Source organism: Hypanus sabinus, chromosome 9, assembly GCF_030144855.1.
Source record: "Hypanus sabinus isolate sHypSab1 chromosome 9, sHypSab1.hap1, whole genome shotgun sequence".
Taxonomy (NCBI): Eukaryota; Metazoa; Chordata; class Chondrichthyes; order Myliobatiformes; family Dasyatidae; genus Hypanus; species Hypanus sabinus.
In genome coordinates, this window is record NC_082714.1 from 46,570,695 (window position 1) to 46,591,628 (window position 20,934).

Consider the following 20,934-nt stretch of genomic DNA (forward strand, 5'->3'; position numbering starts at 1 on the left):
ACTACAACCTGAATAACTTTTAAGTGTCTCCAAATATTTGATCAACTATAGGCTTCAGAGCTACAAAGCAACCTCTCTCCCCCATTACCAATGACCCCCAGCTTTGCCAGCTGTCAGAGCTCTTCTGAGCACTTAAGGGGCAGAGCTTCCTCACCATTTACTGCAGTTCTTTTTTTAAATATTTTTTTATTCTTTTTTTCATACAAACCACAAAAAAAAACAGCACATCCACAAAAACCACGACCATAACTAAATCAAATTAAATATTGAGCAGCAAAAGGGAGAATAATATAAAGGCAAAAGTAAACATACACAGCAGAAGTGCACCGCACCAAAAAAACCTCAGTCCTCACCCCGTAAGAAAGTCCAAAACAGGGCCCCATATCCTTTCAAAGATGTCCCCTCTGTCCTCATTACATAGTCTCAGTCTCTCCAAATGTAAAGTATTTGCCAATTCTCTCAGCCACAGATCGTAGGTAGGCACAAGAGTCCATTTTCCACATTTGCAGGATTAACTTCTTAGCAATCACCATTCCAAACAATACAGTCATTTTTTCATACTTATTGGCTGAAGATGGGAGCTTGTTGCTCCAAGGATGGCAATGAGTGGGTGCGGTTCCCACCGCTTCCCATAAGCCTCAGAGAAACAGTGAAAAATACTTCTCCAGTGTGTATAAAGCTTACAACATGACCAGAATGAATGTGACAAGTTACTGTTCTCAGATTTACATCTATTACAAACTGGTGGAACATCAGGGTAGAAGCTGTGCAACTTTTCTTTGGAATAATGGAATAATTTTGGAATAATTTACTGCAGTTCTGTTGCCACTCAGATCCAGGGTACAATAGAATAAAACCAATGGAAAAATGGAGAAACAAGAGAAACTCTGCAGATCCTGGAAACCTGAGCAACACACACAAAGTGCTGGAGGAACTCAGCAGGCCAGGCAGCATCTATGGAAAAGAGTACGGTCAACATTTCGTGCCAAAACCCTTCGGCAGGACTGGAGTAAAGGGTTAGATCGATTGTGGAGTAGGTTAAAATGGTGGCACCACATTGTGGGCCGAAGGACGTTTACTACATTTTAAATAACAGCCAAGTGCATTGTATGACCAATTTAATGGAAAGTTTGTAGACTTATGGCAGTAAGCCACATAGGGTTTCTAATGGGTGGTTGAAATACAGGACATCCAGTGTTCCCAGTGCACCAGTTCAATGTTTTAATACAATTTATTTCTAAGTTTTACTTACTTTTTAGTTCTCTCTGTAACTGCTGTAATATTTCTTGAATCTTTGTGAGGTACAGTGGAACAACGTGGAGCAATAGCTTTCTCAGTCTGCTCAGCTTCCACAACTGACGGAATGATCTACCACTGTTCTTGATAACGCTTGCTGTTTTCTCTGAGAGCTTCAGCATCCAACCGCACAGTTCATGCAGGAAGTTAGCATTGTGAAACTGTATAGAATAAAATTCCATCTCAGCATCCCCATTGGATCAAAATATTATTGTGTGAATCAGGAGCAGCTCTATAGGACTGAAAGAACTTAATACAACTAATGGACTGACAAAACACAGTAATAATTGCCTTTGGTTTTGGTGATTTGTAGTTTCCCAAAATGCCCCATATTATGCCACTAATGCATTAAAAATTTGAAGCGATTTAGCTTCCCGTCAGGTTCATAACAGCCAGCAGAGGCTGAAAGCTGGGACGTCACTGTATTTGATTTAAGGCTTTTATTTAACATTATGTTTTAGTTGAAGGAATGGCTGGGAACACCTCACTGGCTATTAACCAGTAGTGTGCACCACTCTACAAACATTCGCTCACACTCCCCGCCCCTGACAGAGTTTGGCAGACCCTACCAGCAGTGAATCCAGTGCTGCACTGGATACTGTATGGCGGTGGTCACTGGACCAGTCCTTGTGTACACTGATGTTACCTCACGCCCCAACCCCCAGAAAGCAGGTGTTACCTTTCCATTTTCTTAGTGGATCTCCGAGATGCACTTCCAAAACCAAGCTCATCCAAATTCAGGTAAGCTACTTTAATTGCATAGAACCGTCCGTGTCTGATTTGCCTTCGTTCCTGCATGTTGCTTTTCCATGTAACATCTAATCAAATCATTTGTGGGCTCTATGAGAGCTATCCAATGAGTGACTCCAGACTTTTCCCTTTGCCTATTTATTGTAGAACAGTAACACCAGAGCTCTGGGCTACATCTTGTAGATCTAAGCACCTAACAAGGCACTCTGCAGAGGGAGCTGTTGTTTGTTCTATTGCCACTATCTATTCATTTCATCAGAACTCTATTTATTTTATGTTCAAGTGATCATAGTTACAGGGGGTAAAGAAAACAAGGTAATTGTAGCCGGGGGAAGGATCAGGATTAATGTTAGACTTGCCAAGTAAACTGATAGGTTTGCTGTGTTTCTTTTTCCCACTAGATGAGTATTTAGGAGTAAAGGTGTAGATTAAAAATTAGAGCCAGAACTCTCAGGAAATAAATTAGTAGCTACTTTTACAGTACAAGCTAAGGGCATAGAAGTCTTGCAAACAGCAGTTGATGATAGGTCAATCAAGCATTTTAGGAGATATGTGAAGTTTATGAAGCTAGGCCTCAAGTCAACTAAGATGCTGCTGAATTATAGTATGGTTTGACAAATTAAATTGTTTAACTCCATTTCAAGGAGTTTCTAATATTCTGTAAGACAAATGAAAGAAAATGCAAATTCTTCATTTCTGGCACTCTACTCACATTTTTCCTGAATTTCCAAACATGTAGATCAAATTCTTTGAGCTTTTTCAACAAATGGCTCTTCAATTGGAAAACAATTTCTGAAAGCTTGTTCTAAAGTGCAAAGAAAAGCAAACAGGTTCAACATGAATCAAATGGAAACTCAGCTGAAATTCTTATCATCTGCATGAAATCACCCCTTTCTGAGGGAGCAGTCAAAAAATGAGGTGATATTGCAAGAGGTTAAAAATTCTAATTTAAGATGATATGAAGAGTATTAATATCCTCTACCTTTCTATAAACAATAATGTAGTTGTGCCACATGAAATGACGAAATGCTATCAAACAGAACCATTATGACTAATCTACACTCTATGGCCACTTTATTAGGTACACCTGTACACCTGCTCGTTAATGCAAATATCTAATTAGCCAATCATCTGGCAGCAACTCAATGCATAAAAGCATATGGACATGGTCAAAAGGTTTAGTTGTTCAAACTAAACATCAGAAAGGGGAAGAAATGTGTTCTAAGTGACTTTGACTGTGGAATAATTGTTGGTGTCAGATGGGGTGGTTTGAGTATCTCAGAAACTGCTGCTCCCCTGGGATTTTCAAATCTCTAGAATTTACAGAGACTAGTGTGAGAAACACAAAAAAAAATCCAGTGAGTGGCAGTTCTGTGGGTGAAAACACCTTGTTAATGAGAGAGGTCAGAGGAGGATGGCCAGAAAGTTTCAAGCTGACAGGAAGGCAACAGTAACTCAATTAACCACATGTTAAAATAGTGGTGTGTAGAAGAGTATTTCTGAATGCACAATTCAACGAACCCTGAAGTGGATGGACTACAGCAGCAGAAAACCAGGCACATACACTCAGTGAGCATATCTTCAAATTGTACAGTTTTAATTCGCTTTTTTGTCAGACTGCTCCCTCTACTTGAAGCATATATCACAGACTTGTCTAATGGACTGGAGGAACCTGGCTGTGGCCTTCCAACGATCATTGCCAAGTTCTGCCTCACAATAGATATGAAGCAGGATATCACCGTAAAACTGAATGTCTCTTTAGGTGTATGATATAATGAATTATAAAATGCGCTGGTCACTTTTGGACAAAAGTTATGGGAGTCAAACCCTCTGAAATGGTACCTATATAACAGCCATTATTATACTGTATGATCTCTTGAAGGAACAGAAAATGACTGATAAAGAACATTTTTACCACAGATCATTAGGTCTAAAACAAATGTTGCACAGTACAGTGAGACAAGATTGATAACTAATCTTGCTATGATTACCTCTGTCCTGGTAATGAGGTGTCCACAGCCCTGAGCTGTTACTCTGAGTACCCTCTGCATACTTTTGTTGACAACTGCAACTGAGAGGAGCGCCAGCTTTTCTTTCCTAATCTGGTTCAGGGTGTGATACAGTTCCACTTTCACTGTTCTGTCTTCCTTTGAACAAAACGCCAACTCTACTCCTTCTTCGTCTGACCCACCTTTGACACAGACAGTCAGTTAATATTTAGAGATAGCCTCTGCATTAAATGAAAAGACAGAAGAAGCAAAAAGATGCTAGAAAACGGAATAAATATACAGGAAATTTATCTGTTTAGTAAAGAATAAAAACACTAAAATCTCACGCATCTAGTTTTCCTCAATTGATGCTGGCAGTGTTACTAACATCATTTTATTGCACTGGGACCTATTTATCCATTGATCCCATGCTTGCAGACTCACACTGGTTTTCAGTGAAGTAGTACTTTGATTTTTGACATCCACATGCTTGATTTCAAACCCCACCATGGTCTTCCATCTCTTATCCCAAAAATCTCCACTTGGCCTACATCCCTCTGAGTTTCCTCAGTCCCTCCATTTATTGAGTATCTCATTTTTAAATGCTTTACCATAACTGTTGCATTGTCAAGTACAGTTCTCACTAGGCACCAATCTATTCTCTACATTACTTTCATTTATTGCTTAATACCTGATTGCATGTCTGGTGTTTGTCTTCTGTTCATCTCATGAAAATTTATATGGCTGGTGACATGCTTTGTTTAACAATGTGTGTTATTCTGCACAGTAAATGGTGGGAACCTCACAAGCACTAATGTGCAGATGGATCTTGGGGTGCAAGACCCACTCCGCTAAAGAAGCCATACAATTAGATAGGGAGATAAAGAAGACATGCAGAATACTTCATTTCATTGGTCAAAATGTTGAGTTTAAGTGTTGGGAAGTCATATTGGAGCCATTTAAAACTGTGGCCAAGCCACATTTGGGTTATGGTATGCAGTATTAGCCACTGTATTTGAAGAAAGGATTTGGAGGTTTTGGGCATAGAGAGGTTTAGCTGGATGTTACCTGGAGTACAGCAAAAGTATGAGAGAGGTTGGACAAACTTGGATTGTTTTCTCTGGAATGCTGGCGGCTGAGGGGCTGACACTCAAATAATTGCCACATTTGCTCCTGCTTCTCCTAGTTCCTCAAAAATAATGCCCAGCATCTTCGCTGGATCTGTTGAGTGGCAACTTTTCTGCTAGACCACCCATTAATAGTATTTTATATATCAACAAATGCTAATACTTGCTTAGTTATGTTAGTCAATCGTCCTTACCGCTAGTGTATCCACTGTAATACTGCTGACAACCCTTCTTGTGCATGGTAACTAGTTTAATTTTCTCTCTGTGATCGATTATTCCTTCCAGTGCTGCTTTGCTGCTGAGGACAGAGGCAGTGTAAGTGCCTAAAAGGCCTAGATGACTGGTTTCAGAAGCCTTCCACTATAAGCAAAAAAAATCATTTTGCAGTTTTAGCTTCTGAATGGATGTGCAACTGACATCATTACAAGTTAGTAGATTAAAAAATGATTGTTTTGTATACAATCACATTTCAATTCAGTGTCATTCAGGACTTCATAACAAGACAGAATTGTTTAATGTTTCAAAAATTAGGTCCAACATTACAAGCCTAAAGTAGTGTAAAAGTGAGAACAAAGAAATCTATACTTCTCTCTTCAAAGCCACTATGAACACAATCACCTCCATTTCAATAGAGTAGTTCTTTGAGTCAGGTTGTCCACTATTCCTCAGTGACATCCCCAGTACCACACCATGTTTCTCATCACTGAAGAGACTGGCTCGGGTTTGGGTTGATAAAACAACTTCTCCTACATTTCGCTGATGCCTTCCTGATAATTTGAATGACTGCAAAAAAAAAGAGTTAAAGCTTTTCTTTACAATAGTACTCCTTACATTTCTATTTAATCAATTTCTCCGTTTTATCCTGAATTTTTGCTAACATAAAATCAGTTTGAAAGGAGGGGACTGGGCTCTAACAGCCCATCTGAGAAGTCAGATTGGAGTCTGTCTAATACTATATTCAGCATTCTGCTATTGTTTTTCCAAAGTACATACTATCTTGATATACTGATGTGATTAAATGATCTGCATGGATGACGTGCAATCAAACTTCAGCACGTGACCATAATTTACTAAAGTCTGAAGAGCCAAGCCCAATGCTGCTTTCAGTTGATATCCACTCAGTACCAGTTCCTGGATAGCAGAAACCTGGCTGAATTTCCATCCATTAATCTCACCTCACTGAGGACAACTGTAGCTGTATTATCTAAGATCCAACATCTCATTGCACCTGAGGACTGAAGACAAATGTCTGCAGAGCCTTGACATAGGCAGTCACAGCTGAACCAGTTGATTGGCCATATACGCTTTGATCTAGAGTTCTACTTTTTTCCAGGTTTCACAATTAATTTCAGAAAATTATTTAAATTTTATAATTATTGCCAACTGAAATGAGAAATACCCAAATCTTAAACTCGTGGCTTAAATGGGATGAAAATCTAAGCCACCTCATCCTTTTCAAAAGGGCTGTAGGATGAAAAAAGACAAAAAAAAAAGCACTAATTATAAAAGCTCAAATTGAGACCTACATTTGACATGTTACAGAAGGCAACTTTCAGGTAATGGTTCAACTGCCTGTGGTAGTCAGTTTGGATCCTACCAAGTATGTCCTGCCTGCCACAGGATGACTGGAAAATATTTGAGAAGGTGGCAGCAATCCATATGTTGTCCAATCTCACTGGTCTGTTACTCTACAGAAAGAAAGAACACAGATGACAACAGCTGCTTTCTATTATAATTTATCACTCATCCATAAAACAACCCTGTCAGGAATCCAGGTTGTTTTATTATAACATTTAACTGGAAAGTCTTTCCCTTCACATCTTAGTGCAACAAACTTTGATCTGTGCAAATGATGAGATATAATAACTGATGAAATGTCCATGGAACAGATCACAATGATAATTAATTATAATTATCTCCATGAACTTTTGTGCAGCTGGTTCCATTGCAAAATTACTATAAACATTATTGTGATGATCTGATAACCCAAAGTCTCTAAAATACCAGTGAAGGAGTCTTAGATGAATAAAATAATAATGCATAATTTAATTATTGCAATCCTATCCCAAGAGTTAGTGCAAACACAGTGTGATATACTGCTAGCCCCATTTACTCTCCACCTGAAATTCTTTTCCCGTTCACTTCAACTATAAAATAGACAGTATGCATGCCACTGCACATTTTGCAATACTTCTGATGACTTGTCTTCTCAGTAGAGCTAAAGATAAGTACCCTTTCATGGAATCCCAAGACACAGGAGCAGAATTAGGCCATTCAGCCCATTAACTCTGTTCTGCAATTCCAGCATGGCTGATTTATTTTCCCTATCAACCCCATCCTACTGCCTTCTCCCCTAAACTTTGACAGCCTGACTAACCAAGAACTGATCAACCTCTTTTTTAAATATACTCAATAATTTTTCCTCCACAGCCATCCATGGCAATGTATTCCACAGATTTACCACCCTCTGGCTAAAGAAATTTCTTCTCATCTCTATTCTAAATGGACATCCCTCTATACTGAGACTATGCCCTTTGGTTCTAAACCCACCCACTAACTACCCCCCCACCCACTATTCTTCTAATCTCCAGTGAGAACAGACACAGAGCCTTCAAACACGCCTCACACTGTTATTCCTAGAATCATTCTCGAGAACCTCTCCGGGACCCTTGCTAATGCCTTTTCTGAGATAAAGGGGCCAGAAGTCCTCACGATACAACAAGTGTAGTCTAACCAATGCCTGAAAAGTCTCAGCATGACGTCCTTGCTCTTATATTCTAGTCCACTCGAAATGACTGCTGACATTGCATTTGTCTTCCTTAATACTAACTCAGCCTGCAAATTAACCTTCAGAGAATCCTGCACAAGGTCTTCCAAGACCCTTTGCACCTCGGATTTTTCAGTTTTCTCCCTATTTAGAAAATAGTCTGTCCCTTTATTCCTTCTACCAAAGTGCATGACCATACATTTCTCTACACTCCATCCCCTCTGAAACTTCTTTGCCCGTTCTCCCAATCTGTCTAAATCCTTCTGCAGACTTCCTCCACCTTCCACACCACCTGCCCCTCCACCCATCTTTGTATCATCCACAAACCTGGCCACAAAGTCATCAATCTCATCAACCAAGTCATTGACATATAACGTGAAAAGATGTGGTCTCAATACTGACCCCTGCGGAGCACCACATCACCAGCAGCCAACCAGAATAGGCCACTTTTATTCCAACCCTTTGTCTCCTTCTAGTCAGCCAATCTTCTGTCCATGCTAGTATCTTTCCTGTAATAGCATGGCCTCTTGTTAAACAGCCTCAAGTGTGGCACTTTGTCAAAGGCATTTTGAAAATCCAAGTACACAACATCCATCGATTCTCCTTTAACAATCCTGCGTGTTATTCCCCAAAGAATACTAACATATTTCATGCAAGATTTCCCATTAAGGAAACCATGTGGATTTTGTCCTATTTTATCATGTGCCTCCATGTAGCCCGAAACCTCAGCCTTAATAATGGACTCCAAACTCTTCCCAACCCCTGAAGTCAGGCTTAGTGGCCTATAATGTTCTTTCTTCCATTTCTCCCTCTTAAAGAATGGAGTGTCATTGGAAATTTTTCAATCCTCTGGAACCATTCCAGAATTTTGTGTTTCTTGAAAGGTCATTACTAGTGCCACCACAATCTCTTCAGCTACCTCTTTCAGAACCCCGAGGTGTAGTCCATCAAGTTCAGGTGATTTATCAACCTCCTGATCTTTCAGCTTCCAAGCACCTTCTCCTTAGTAATAGCAACTACATGCTATTCTGCCCCAATACTTATCGAATTTTTGGCATACTGTTAGTGTTTTCCACAGTGAAGAATAAGTTCATCCACCATCTCTTTGTCCCCCATAGCTACCCCTCTGGCAACATTTTCCAGTGGTCCAATATCCACCCTTGCCTCTCCTTTATACTTTATATATCTGAAAACACATTTTTGGTATCCTCTGATATTATTGATTAGCTGAACTTCACTTTTCATTTTTTCTCTTCCTATCATTTTTTTTAGTTGCCTTCTGTTTGTTTTTAAAAGCCTCCCAATCCTCTAACCTTCCCATTAACTTTTGCTATATGGCATTTCTTTTGCTTTTATGCTGCCTTGGATTTTCCTTGTCAACTATGGTTGCCTCATCCTCCCTTCAAAATATTTCTTCACCTTTGGGAAGCATCTATCCTGCTGATTGTGAATTGCCCCAGAAACTCCAGCCATTGCTGATCTACCATCATCTCTGCTAGTGCCCCCTACCAAATATCTTTGGCCAGTTCCTCTCTCATGCTTCTGTAATTCCATTTACTCCATTATAATACTGATACATCTAATTTTAGCTTCTCCTTCTCAAACTGCAATGTGAATTCTAACTTATTATGATCTCCAACCCCTTTACCTTAACCTCCATAATCGAATCTGGGTCATTACACCAACTGCAGAAACACCATTCCTCTAGTGGACTCAACTACAAGCTGCTCTAAAAATCCACCTTGAGGGCATTCTACAAATTCCCTCTCTTGGGATCCAGCACTAACCCGATTTTCCCAATTTACCTGTATATTGAAATCTCTCATGACTATCATAATGTTGCCCTTTTTACATTACTGCAGAAATTTATATCCTACATCCTGCCCACTGTTATGGAGCCTATATACAACTCCCATCAGGGTCTTTTTTAACTTTGCAGTTTCTTAACTCTACCCACAAGAACTCTATATTTTCTGTTCCTATGTAACCACTTTCTAAGAATTTGATTGAATTTTTTTTACCAGCAGAGCCAGCCACCCATCCCCTCTGTCTATCTGGCTGTCCTTAACATCGAAGGTGTATCCTTGGATGTTAAGCTCTCAATTATGATCTTTCAGCTATGTCTCAGTGATTCCCATAACATTATAACCGCAATTTCTAAACGTGCAACAAGATTATCTACCTTATTTTAATAGACAATAGACAATAGGTGCAGAAGTAGACCATTCGGCCCCTCGAGCCTGCACCGCCATTTTGAGATCATGGCTGATCATCTATTATCAATACCCGGTTCCTGCCTTGTCCCCATATCCCTTGATTCCCCTATCCATAAGATACCTATCTAGCTTCTTCTTGAAAGCATCCAGAGAATTGGCCTCCATTGCCTTCCAAGGCAGTGCATTCCAGACCCCCACAACTCTCTGTGAGAAGAAGTTTTTTCTTAACTCTGTCCTAAATGACCTACTCCTTATTCTCAAACCATGCCCTCTGGTACTGGACTCTCCCAGCATCTGGAACATATTTTCTGCCTCTATCCTGTCCAATTTCTTAATAATTTTATATGTTTCAGTCAGATCCCCTCTCAATCTCCCTCGTATACTGTGTGCACTCCAATATAACACCTTCAGTCCTGTGTTCATCAGCAGCTTCAATGAATATATTTTATTTTCACTGCTATTATCTACAAGTTGATACTCTGATATATATTTTCAATTGAAATTTTATCAAAGAAAATAACAATTGTACGAGGCACACTTTAATGAATATTTGACTGAGATTGCAAAGAAGGGAACTTGATTATGCATGGCACTAACAATGTAAACAGTTTTAGCATAAATCAATATTTCAACACTATCATTGACATATGTACCTGATACTCAAAGCTTTGATTGATTTTTTTATCATCCAAATATAATTCCAAACTTTCAGTCAAGAGGGTCGGTGTTCGTTTAACAAATCCACAACCATGCAAAAATTGTATCATTAGCAAGGGCTGCAGCTAGACAAACAAACACAGGTATGCATGGAATTAGTGCAGTTACCATAATAATAAAAAAAAACAATTGAAAGTTGATTCTAGAACATAGAACAATACAGCACAGTACAGGCCCTTCAGCCCACAATGTTGTGCCGACCCTTAAACCCTGCCTCCCATATTACCCCCCACCTTAAATTCCTCCATATACCTGTCTAGTAGTCTCTTAAATTTCACTAGTGTATCTGCCTCCTCCACTGACTCAGGCAGTGCATTCCACGCACCAACCACTCTCTGAGTGAAAAACCTTCCTCTAATATCCCCCTTGAACTTCCTACCCCTTACCTTAAAGCCATGTCCTCTTGTATTGAGCAGTGGTGTCCTGGGGAAGAGGCGCTGGCTGTCCACTCTATCTATTCCTCTTAATATCTTGTATACTTCTATCACGTCTCCTCTCCAAAGAGTAAAGCCCTAGCTCCCTTAATCTCTGATTATAATGCATACTCTCTAAACCAGGCAGCATCCTGGTAAATCTCATCTGTACCCTTTCTAATGCTTCCACATCCTTCCTATAGTGAGGCGACCAGAACTGGACACAGTACTCCAACTGTGCCCTAACTAGAGTTTTATAGAGCTGAATCATTACCCCACAATTCTTAAACTCTAACCCTCGACTTATAAAAGCTAGCACTCCATAAGCATTCTTAACTACCCTATCTACCTGTGAGGCAACTTTCAGGGATCAGTGGACATGTACCCCCAGATCCCTCTGCTCCTCCACACTCCCAAGTATCCTGCCATTTACTTTGTACTCTGCCTTGGAGTTTGTCCTTCCAAAGTGTACCACCTCACACTTTTCTGGGTTGAACTCCTTCTGCCACTTCTCAGCCCACTTCTGCATCCTATCAATGTCTCTCTGCAATACTGACCGAGTTTTCCCTCTTTCTAAGATCTCACTCGCCTGGTAAGGCAGAAAACCCGACATACTGGAAGTTTGCATATGTACAGGTAATCAGAGGACTAGAAGCTGACTGGGAAACAGCCACACAAATATTTTCAATATCAGAGACTGCATTTACTGTAGAAGAGACACACTTCATTGACCATAACTTCAGCTTGAGTTCTGGCACCAGGAGTACACAGGTTTAAACCTAGAAATGGTTAATTTAGCACATTGTAAGAAGTTCTTTAATAAACTCTTCATGGATAAGACTTAGAATTGGGAAGGTGATGGAGGGACAAGCTAGAATGTTTTATGCATTTGAAAAAATATATGCAATTGTTTGTTCCCCCCACCCACAAAATAAATAAATGCAGAAACAACACTTGCTTCTACACCCACATATGAATTAGGTGATCCACACGATTGGAAACAATTCAGATAAATGTGAAGCTTGGGTGGTTGGTGACTGAGTTGAGTTTTTCTCTGATCTTGGCAATTTACTTACAAATGTTTCATTCCCAAATGGGCAGGCACAATCAGCGTATCGACGATGTCTCCTCATGTGATACAAAACACTGGCAAGTAAATTGCCAAGGTCGGAAAACAACTGAACCCAGCCGGCCGACACTATCTATAGAAGTGTTGGTAATAATGGAGTTCTACTGCCCAGGACTGTCACTTCAGCCCATCATATCGAAGTCACCTGACCACCTGAATCCTATTTTCCACCATCCATCGCCATCAACTCCTCATCCCCTCATAATTACTCTGCCATTAACCTACAGGCAAAGCAATTTATAGTAGCCAGCTAACCTGTCAAACAGCAGGTGCCTGGCTTATAAGAGGAAACTGGAGCACACAGAGGAAATCCGCACAGTCACAAGGAGAATGTGCAAACTCCATATAGGTGGCATCCAGTTAGGATTGAACCTGTGAGGCACTAACTGCTGTGTTATCCATTTAACCCAGGATTTGCCAAGAAGAGTAAGACATCCAAGCCACAGATTAAAGTTATTACTTCAATTATTTAACAAAAATCATATTATAAATCAAGGAATATTTCCCTACTTAGTAACAATGGATTGTTGAGAAGAAAGCAAACAAACGACAACACATAGTTTATCCACCCCATTAAGTAAAAGATGAATTAACAAAGTGAAACCAATTTAGAAAGCAACTTTTTAAACATTAAATGATGTATTTATTACGTCTTGACCAATGCAATATACTTTTCATTATTCTTCCTGTTTGAACTATTTTGAAACATTTTGACAAGAGGTTTAACTCACTTGTTGAAAGTTGCTGTTGGCTACTTGGAGCCTTTTTATTCTGGTCACACACTTGGATACCTGGATTGAGTGATGTCCATTTGATTGCTCACTGATTGTAAGTGGAAAGTGAAATTCCATTTGGAAAGATAATTGTAACTCACCTGTAAGGTCATCTGAAGAAATACTGGACCTGAATTAGTTTTGTGCAATGACATAGCAGAGACATTCTACTGTGCCTGAAGCCCAAGGAGAGAGGGAGAGAGGGAGAGAGGGAGAGAGGGAGAGGGGGAGAGGGGGAGAGGGGGAGAGGGGGAGAGGGGGAGAGGGGGAGAGGGGGAGAGGGGGAGAGGGGGAGAGGGGGAGAGGGGGAGAGGGGGAGAGAGGGAGAGAGGGAGAGAGGGAGAGAGGGAGAGAGGGAGAGAGGGAGAGAGGGAGAGAGGGAGAGAGGGAGAGAGGGAGAGGGGGAGAGGGGGAGAGGGGGAGAGGGGGAGAGAGGGAGAGAGGGAGAGAGGGAGAGAGGGAGAGCGAGAGAGAGAGAGAGAGAGAGAGAAAGAAAGAAAGACATATGCAATTGGGAAGGATGGAGAGGGATGGCCCTCCATTTGGTGAGAGTTTTTTGGTAATGGCAGAGTTTGAGATTGGTGGCAGGAGGTCATTACTGTAAGTGGTGGATGGACTGCTGGGGTTTGTTATTGAAGGCAAGGCCCTAGAGCTGGAACCCTCGGGCAGATCTCCTGATATAACAGGCTGAGCTGCACTGTGAGTGCCAGCTCCTGCATGAATGGTACAAGATTGCCAGGAACATTTGCTTGGCCAGGCTCCTCTGTATTAATACAATGAACACAGCTAAAAATAATCATGCTTCTAGCCTTTTATTCTTGAATGTCAGTATCTATTGAGGATTAATCCTGATATGAACCATAGGAATATCAGTAACTTTATTTTGCTGTACAGCATATTTTTCAAAGCTCATTCTGATTCAATCAAGTATGACAGTGGGACTGGTGTAATTGTAGGTGAGAAATACCTGGCCTGAGGAAAAGTCCAGGCAGCTGTCCCACACTGTTAAATTGCTTTCCATTTTGTTTTCCAGTGTAAATTTCAGATCAATTGGTTGACCTCCATTCCAGGTGATATATGCCTAGAGATTAAACAAATACGAATTAATTGTTGCATATACATGAAGGTACAGTGAGGTTCAGCATTGTCAGTTGATCTTGCCACTTTTCAGAGATAAATAGCAGTGACCTGGGCTTTTATTGGTCAGTTTGATTGAGGCCTGAGTGACAATGATTGGCATTCTGAGACAATCCTGATCATTATGGATGCAACCCAGCCTCATCAACTGGAAGGTCTGTCTCTTTATACTCAAAGCAGCTCAAGGATGGGCAAGGATGATGAGAATACTGTATGAAACAGGGCAGCCCCTTGAGCCCCTTGAGCCTGCTCTATCACTGAATAAGGTCACAGATGTTCCAATCAAAGTTCATGGTAAATTTATTGCCAAAGTACCTGTATGTCACCACATGGAGCCCTGAGGTTCGTTTTCTTGTGGGCATACTCAATGAATCCACTAATCATAATACAATCAATGAAAGACTGCACCCAACTGGGTGGGCAAACAATTAACGTGCAAAAGACAACAAACTGTGAAAATACAAAGAAAATAAGGAATAATAATAATGTCATGAGATGAAGAGTCCTTGAAAGTGAATTCATAAGCTGTGGGAACATCTCAATGATGGGGCAAGTAAAGTTATGTTCTCTGGTTCAGGAGCCTGATGATTGATGGATAACTGTTACTGAACCTGGTGGTGTGAGTCCTGAAGCTCCTGTACTTCCTTCCTGATGGCAGCAGCAAGAGAGCATGACCTGGGTGGTTGGGGTCTCTGTGATGGATGCTGCTTTCCTGCAATAATGCTCCTTGTGGATGTGTTCAACTGTGGGGAGGGATTTTTCTGTTGATGGACCGGGCCATATCCAATACTCTTGTCGGATTTTCCATTCAAGGGCATTGGTGTTTCCAGACAACCTGTCAATATACTCTCCACTTCACATCTACAGAAGATTGACAAAGTTTTAAATGTTACATCAAATCTTCACAAACTACTAAGGAGTTAAAACGCTGCCATGCTTTCTTCATAATTGCATTTACGTGCAGGGCTCAGGACAGATCCTCTGAAATGATAACACCGAGGGATTTAACGTTGTTGACCCTCTCCATTTCTGATCCTGCAGTGAGGACTGGCTCATGGACCTCTGGTTTCCTCCTCCTGAGGTCAGTAATCAGCTCCATGCTCTTGCTGACATCGAGTAAGAGATTGTTGACGTGGCACCACTCAGCCAGATTTTCAATCTCCCCACTAATTGCTGATTTGCCACCAACTTTGATTTGGCCAATGACAGCGCTGTCATTAGAAAACTTAATTATGACTTCAGAGCTGTTCTTAGCCTCACCGTCATAAGTGTAAAGAAAGTAGAGCGGGGTCAAATACACAGCCATAGGCTGATGGAGAATGTGGAGATGTGGTTGCCAATCTGAACTAACTGGGGTCTGCAAGTCCAATTGCACAAGGAGGTATTGAGGCCAAGGTCTTGAAGCTTCTTGATTAGCTTTGAGAGAACGAACATAATGAATGCTGAGCCGTAGTCCATAAAGAGCATCCTGATGTATGCATCCTTGCTGTTCTAGGGTTGAATGAAGAGCCAATGAAACGGCATCTGCTGTGGACCTGTTGCTCTGGTAGGCAAATTGGAGCAGATTCAAGTCGCTTCTCAGGCAGGAGTTGATATGTTTTATCTCCAACCTCTTAAAACACTTCATCGCAGTGAATGGAAGTGCTACTTCATTACTTTCCCACTCCTTTCGATTTCCTTGTAATTCAAATATCTGCAAATATTTGCCTTGAATACAGTATATTCAATGAATCAACCTCCACAACTCCAAAGAAATGGAATCCTCTTGGAGAATTGCTCCTCATAATCTGTTTAAAATCCTTTTACAAATACAAAGACAGAAACCGCCTTTGGAAAGGAAATAAAAACTATTAAATTTTTAGGTTCAAGACCCTTCATCGTTATCAGAAAGAGGAAAACAAGTTTCTCCAAGTAAAAACTTACTGGGAGAGGGTGAGGGGATTTTGCAGATGGGGTGAAATAATAGACCATTGAAAGACTGTGTAGTGTTGCTGATGTTGTACAGTCTGTGTAATGCAGTGCAGGCTCACTGTACAAAACAAAGGAAAAGAGGAGGATGCAGACAAAAATTGACAGTTCTCATACAAACAGAAGGAGGGAATTCCCAAAATCTGGAGAATTTGATATCAGGTCTTGCAGGCTGCGAAGTGCCCAGATGTAAGATAAGGTCAGGATCAGGTTTGGAATCAGGTTTAACATCACTGGCACGTGTCGTGAGATTTGTTGCTTTGCAGCAGCAGCACATTGTGATACATAATAAAAAAAAACTATAAGTTACAACATGAGGTAGTGCAAAAGAAAGCAAATAAAGGAGAATATAAGTGTGGTAGTGTACATGTGTTCATTGTCCATTCAGAAATCTGACGGCAATGGGGAAGTAGCTGTTGAGTGTATCTCTTCAGGCTGCTGTACCTCCTCCTTGATGGGAGCAACGAGAAGAGGACATGTTCTGTGTTACAGGGATCCTTAGTGACGGATGCTGCCTTTTTGAGGTATCGTCTTTTGAGGATGTCCTCGATGCTGGGGAGGCTAATGCCCGTGATGGAGCTGGGTGGGTTTGCAACTTTCTACAGCTTTTCCTGATCCTGTGCAGCGGCCCCTCCACACTAGACAGTGATGCAACCAGTTAGAATGCTCTTCATGATACATCTGTAGAAATCTGCTGGAGTCTTCGGTGATGCACCAAGACTCCTCAAACTCCTAATGAAAGATAGTCGTGCCTTCTTTGTAATTGCATCAATACATTGGACCCAAGATAGATCTTCAGAGATATTGACACTCAGGGACCTGAAACTGTTCACCCTTTCCACTGCTGTTCCCTAGATGAGGACTGGTGTGTATTCCCTCAACTTCCCCTTCCTGAAGTCCACAATCAATTCCTTGACCTTAGTGGAGATGGGTGCAAGGTCGCTGTTGCGACCCCATAAGGGTGCTGTTCTGTAACAGCGCAGGGTACCACAGATATAGTGGGAGTAGATGAGAACTAAAGTGGCTAGGAACTCCAAGCTCCTGTGGATTGAGTGCTTCCCAAAGCAATAACCTCATCTGCTTTTGATTTTTCCAGAGCAGACTGCACCATGAACACCAAATGCAGTGGAGTGCAAACGGATTGTTGCTTCATCTGGAAAGAATCCCTGTGACCCTGGATGGTGGGTAGAGAAGGGATGAAAGGATAGATGTTGCTCCTCATGTAGTTGGGAAAGTGCCGTACAATAGGCAGAGATGGAAGAGCAAATCAAGGGAGCAATACTTCCCAAATTCCAAATGCCAAAAGGGGTGAGGATGTGTCTGGTGGTGGAATCTTGATGGAACTGGATGAAACAGCCTTTTCTCAAAAATAATTACAAGATGGAAAAAATGCGCAAAAAAAAACAGCTAAAATCACAGGAGTGACCATACGTGAGAACATATCAACAAATAACAAATAATTACTGAAGCTGCAAATAAGTTAATAGTCTTTCAGTGACAAAAATAAATCAGTCACTAAGTGAAATATTTAATCTATAATTCAAAGTTGGGTGGATTGAGTCATTAAGATTTATGTTTGTCTTAAAATCATAAAAATTCCAATTTTTTTTTACAATCCACAACACAATATAGCAGTGTTTTTTTTCCCCCAGGGAATGAATTATTATTTGCTTTTAACCTGTAAACCATCAATAAAGTAAAACAAAGACCGTTTAACTAAGTATGAGGAGTTTTTCCTATGTTCTGGAAGTCACTGCCAGCTAGCAGCATTTAGTTAAAGTATCAAATGGCCTTGTTGGCAGGAGGACAGAACTAGCTGGTGCGAGTCTTTGTCAAACCAGAATTTATTCCAGAAACATACAAGTATGTTTGAGGTACAAGAGGACATTCTGTCCAAGAACATATTACAGAAGTAAGATGTATAGCTCCCTTCCCGCTCCAGTTCACTATTCCAACCTTCTGATTGTATTTCTGTGCTCTTCTTTCAGAAAGACACTTCAGCTGGAACTTCTCCAAGGCAAACTTGAAGGGGTGTTCTAGGTTGGCTTTACTTTCCAGCCTATCATTATCCAAAGTTAGGGAGGCTTGAAGAATCACCTGTTCCAAGCAAAAGCACATTTATGTCACAGATTATTAGAAAGTACTATTTTGGCAACAGAGCATATTTTCATTTCTATTGCTATTAACTACTTTACACTTTTGCCATATTACCCATGGACAGTTCCAATAATCACTCATGTGGGATTAAATAAAGCAGAAGAATGGGTTTAGTATTGTGGATGAGCCAAGAAGTGAATCTGACATTTCAATTTGATTTGGGTGAAGTTTTTCTAAAGTCATAGATAAATTTAAATAGTCTGAGATTAAAATAGGTTTTGACTGTTCCCCAAAGCACACTGATAGCACATTATATATGATGCCCAACTTCTTTCTCTAGACAGCAATGGAAAAGAAAAACATATCTCAATTTGTGCGAGCTTTTTTGTGACAAGCAGCTTTGATTACCAAAACCTTCTTTAAATTTCATTACCAAGCACAGATTTTTAGATCAGATTATCAAACTATAATATTTCAAGCTGAAAAAACTGGTTTTGTATACTAGTTGTCAAAACTTTTGGTCATGAGGTCAATGAGATAAACTGACGAGGACACAATTTAGAGTCATAGAGCTATGGTGCCCTACAGCACAGAAACAGGCTCTTCATCCCAGCTAGTCTGTACTGAACTATTATTCTGCCCAGTCCCACTGACCTTCACCTGGACCTTAGTCCTCCATACCCATTCTATCCAAACTGATCTTAAATGTTGAAATTAATCCCACGTCCTCCACTTTCACTGGCTTCTCATACTATACTCTCACCACCCTCTGTGTGAAGTTCCCCATCATGTTCCCCTTAAATATTTCACCTTTCACCTTTAACTCACGCCCTCTAGGTGTAGTCTCATCCATGCTCAGTGGAAACTGTCTGATTGTATTTGCCCCTTATTTGTTTTTTTTTAACCTGAATGATGCTGCTGCTTTTAACAAACCCGTCCTTCTGCCTTGGATATCTTGTTTCCTAGCCTCATTATTCAGCCATCCCTATCTCAATTATTTTCTTCATAGATCAATGCCACTCTGCTTCAGACAGTGGACTATGAAGAGCCACAGAGATGCAGCAGTACAATAAATAACAAAGTAGAAAGAGGAAGAAAGTGGGGTATGAAAAGAAAATGGGGCAAAAGAAATGAAAGAACAAAAGCACATAAAGAAAAAAACAGAGATAGAGACAAAATTTTTTTTTGGTAGATTCTGCTTAAAACTAAATTGAATTAGTAAAGCCCAATTCAAGAAAGGTCCAGTCTGGGCATACCAAACCTCTGAATAATCTGAACAGTATATGAGGATAAATAAAACTTATTCCACTGAAAATGTATTTCACAGTCCATTCTTTTCAATAATAAAGCATCCAGTTTTATCAAACTAACCTGATCCTTCTTGTCCCAGTTGATTACAATGTCATCCTGGTGACTGAAGAGAGAATGGGAGAGAGCGATCCAGGCATGTGATTGCTGAGGTAATTGAATAGCAAATGGGTGGATGAAGTCCACTGTAAAAGAATAATAAGCTCTTTTGAATCTTGTTAGATTCCAAAATACAAATTACTCAAGTAATGAATGTATATCTGCCCAAGTTATACTTGGTTGGAACATCATGAGTATAGTTTCTTGTTATTCTACTAACACTTTCAAATTAGGTTTTACCATGAATTTCATGGCGTCCAAATATCTTGGGGAAAGGTCCACTGTAGTTTCCGAAAAACCTCAGCTCTTTGTCTTCACAAACGGAAGTGTGAGTGAACCTGTAGATGTCACCGTCCTTCTGGAATTCTGTGTTACACACCAGTCTCTTAGGAATTGTTTTCAACTGTAAATAGGAAATAAAGTGTAAAAGCTAAAAAGTTTAAAAAAAAATCTCAAGCTGCTAGAAACCAGAAATAAAAGAGAATGCTGGAAATATTCTGCAGGCCAGGCAGGATCAGACTTTTAGTTACAGATCAAAGATAAAACTAGTGAATGCTAGAAACACTCAGAAACAATCATACAGCATTTATGAAGAAAAAAAAGAGTTAATGTTTCTGATGAAGTTTGGTCGATTTAAACTGCTGCTTGACTTGATGCTTATTTCCAGCACTGTCTACTTAAAACAAATATATCTATTATTTTTGAAAAGAAATGTGGGCAAAGTATTTTAAATAGTGATTTAATTTTCAAGAAAAATTGCAGAAACCTTTCTGTAAGAGGCAGCTGAGTGCTGGGGAACACAATCCCCCCTGACTGTATTGAAGATTGTAAATGCACCCAGCAGATTGCATTCATTGCAAAGGATAGAAGTCACCTGGGACATGTCATCTGACCATTCTTAAGAATGTAAGAGACCAGCGCTTGCTTTTATAGACAGGAGAACTATTAGCACAAAAGGCAGAGCAGTCTGTTTTCAAGATATCACCTCTTAATAAAAACAGTGGCAAAGCTTCGTAAACATTGTATTCTTTTAACATCCTGTGGCGACCCATTTCCTGGCACATCCGAACCGGCTCACAATTAGATAGCCTACGGGGGTTTGCGAGCACAGAGCTTTGGAGCCTCTGCGCCACGGGGGGCAGCTTGAGG

At 40.4% G+C, this 20,934-nt stretch overlaps 1 protein-coding gene across 1 annotated transcript in view; it reads right to left on the reverse strand.

Moving 5' to 3' along the window:
* LOC132399349 (uncharacterized) overlaps positions 1-20,934 on the reverse strand; it is a 215,820-nt gene that overhangs the window by 40,134 nt on the left and 154,752 nt on the right. Inside the window, exons 45-55 of the mRNA XM_059979603.1 lie at positions 20,026-20,188; positions 19,750-19,871; positions 18,238-18,378; positions 14,144-14,257; positions 10,798-10,926; positions 6,688-6,849; positions 5,780-5,944; positions 5,356-5,521; positions 4,038-4,237; positions 2,759-2,851; positions 1,253-1,457 (exon numbers count right to left, since the gene is read on the reverse strand). Coding sequence (XP_059835586.1) covers positions 1,253-1,457; positions 2,759-2,851; positions 4,038-4,237; positions 5,356-5,521; positions 5,780-5,944; positions 6,688-6,849; positions 10,798-10,926; positions 14,144-14,257; positions 18,238-18,378; positions 19,750-19,871; positions 20,026-20,188 — 1,660 coding nt within the window. The remainder of the gene's footprint in view (positions 1-1,252; positions 1,458-2,758; positions 2,852-4,037; positions 4,238-5,355; positions 5,522-5,779; positions 5,945-6,687; positions 6,850-10,797; positions 10,927-14,143; positions 14,258-18,237; positions 18,379-19,749; positions 19,872-20,025; positions 20,189-20,934) is intronic.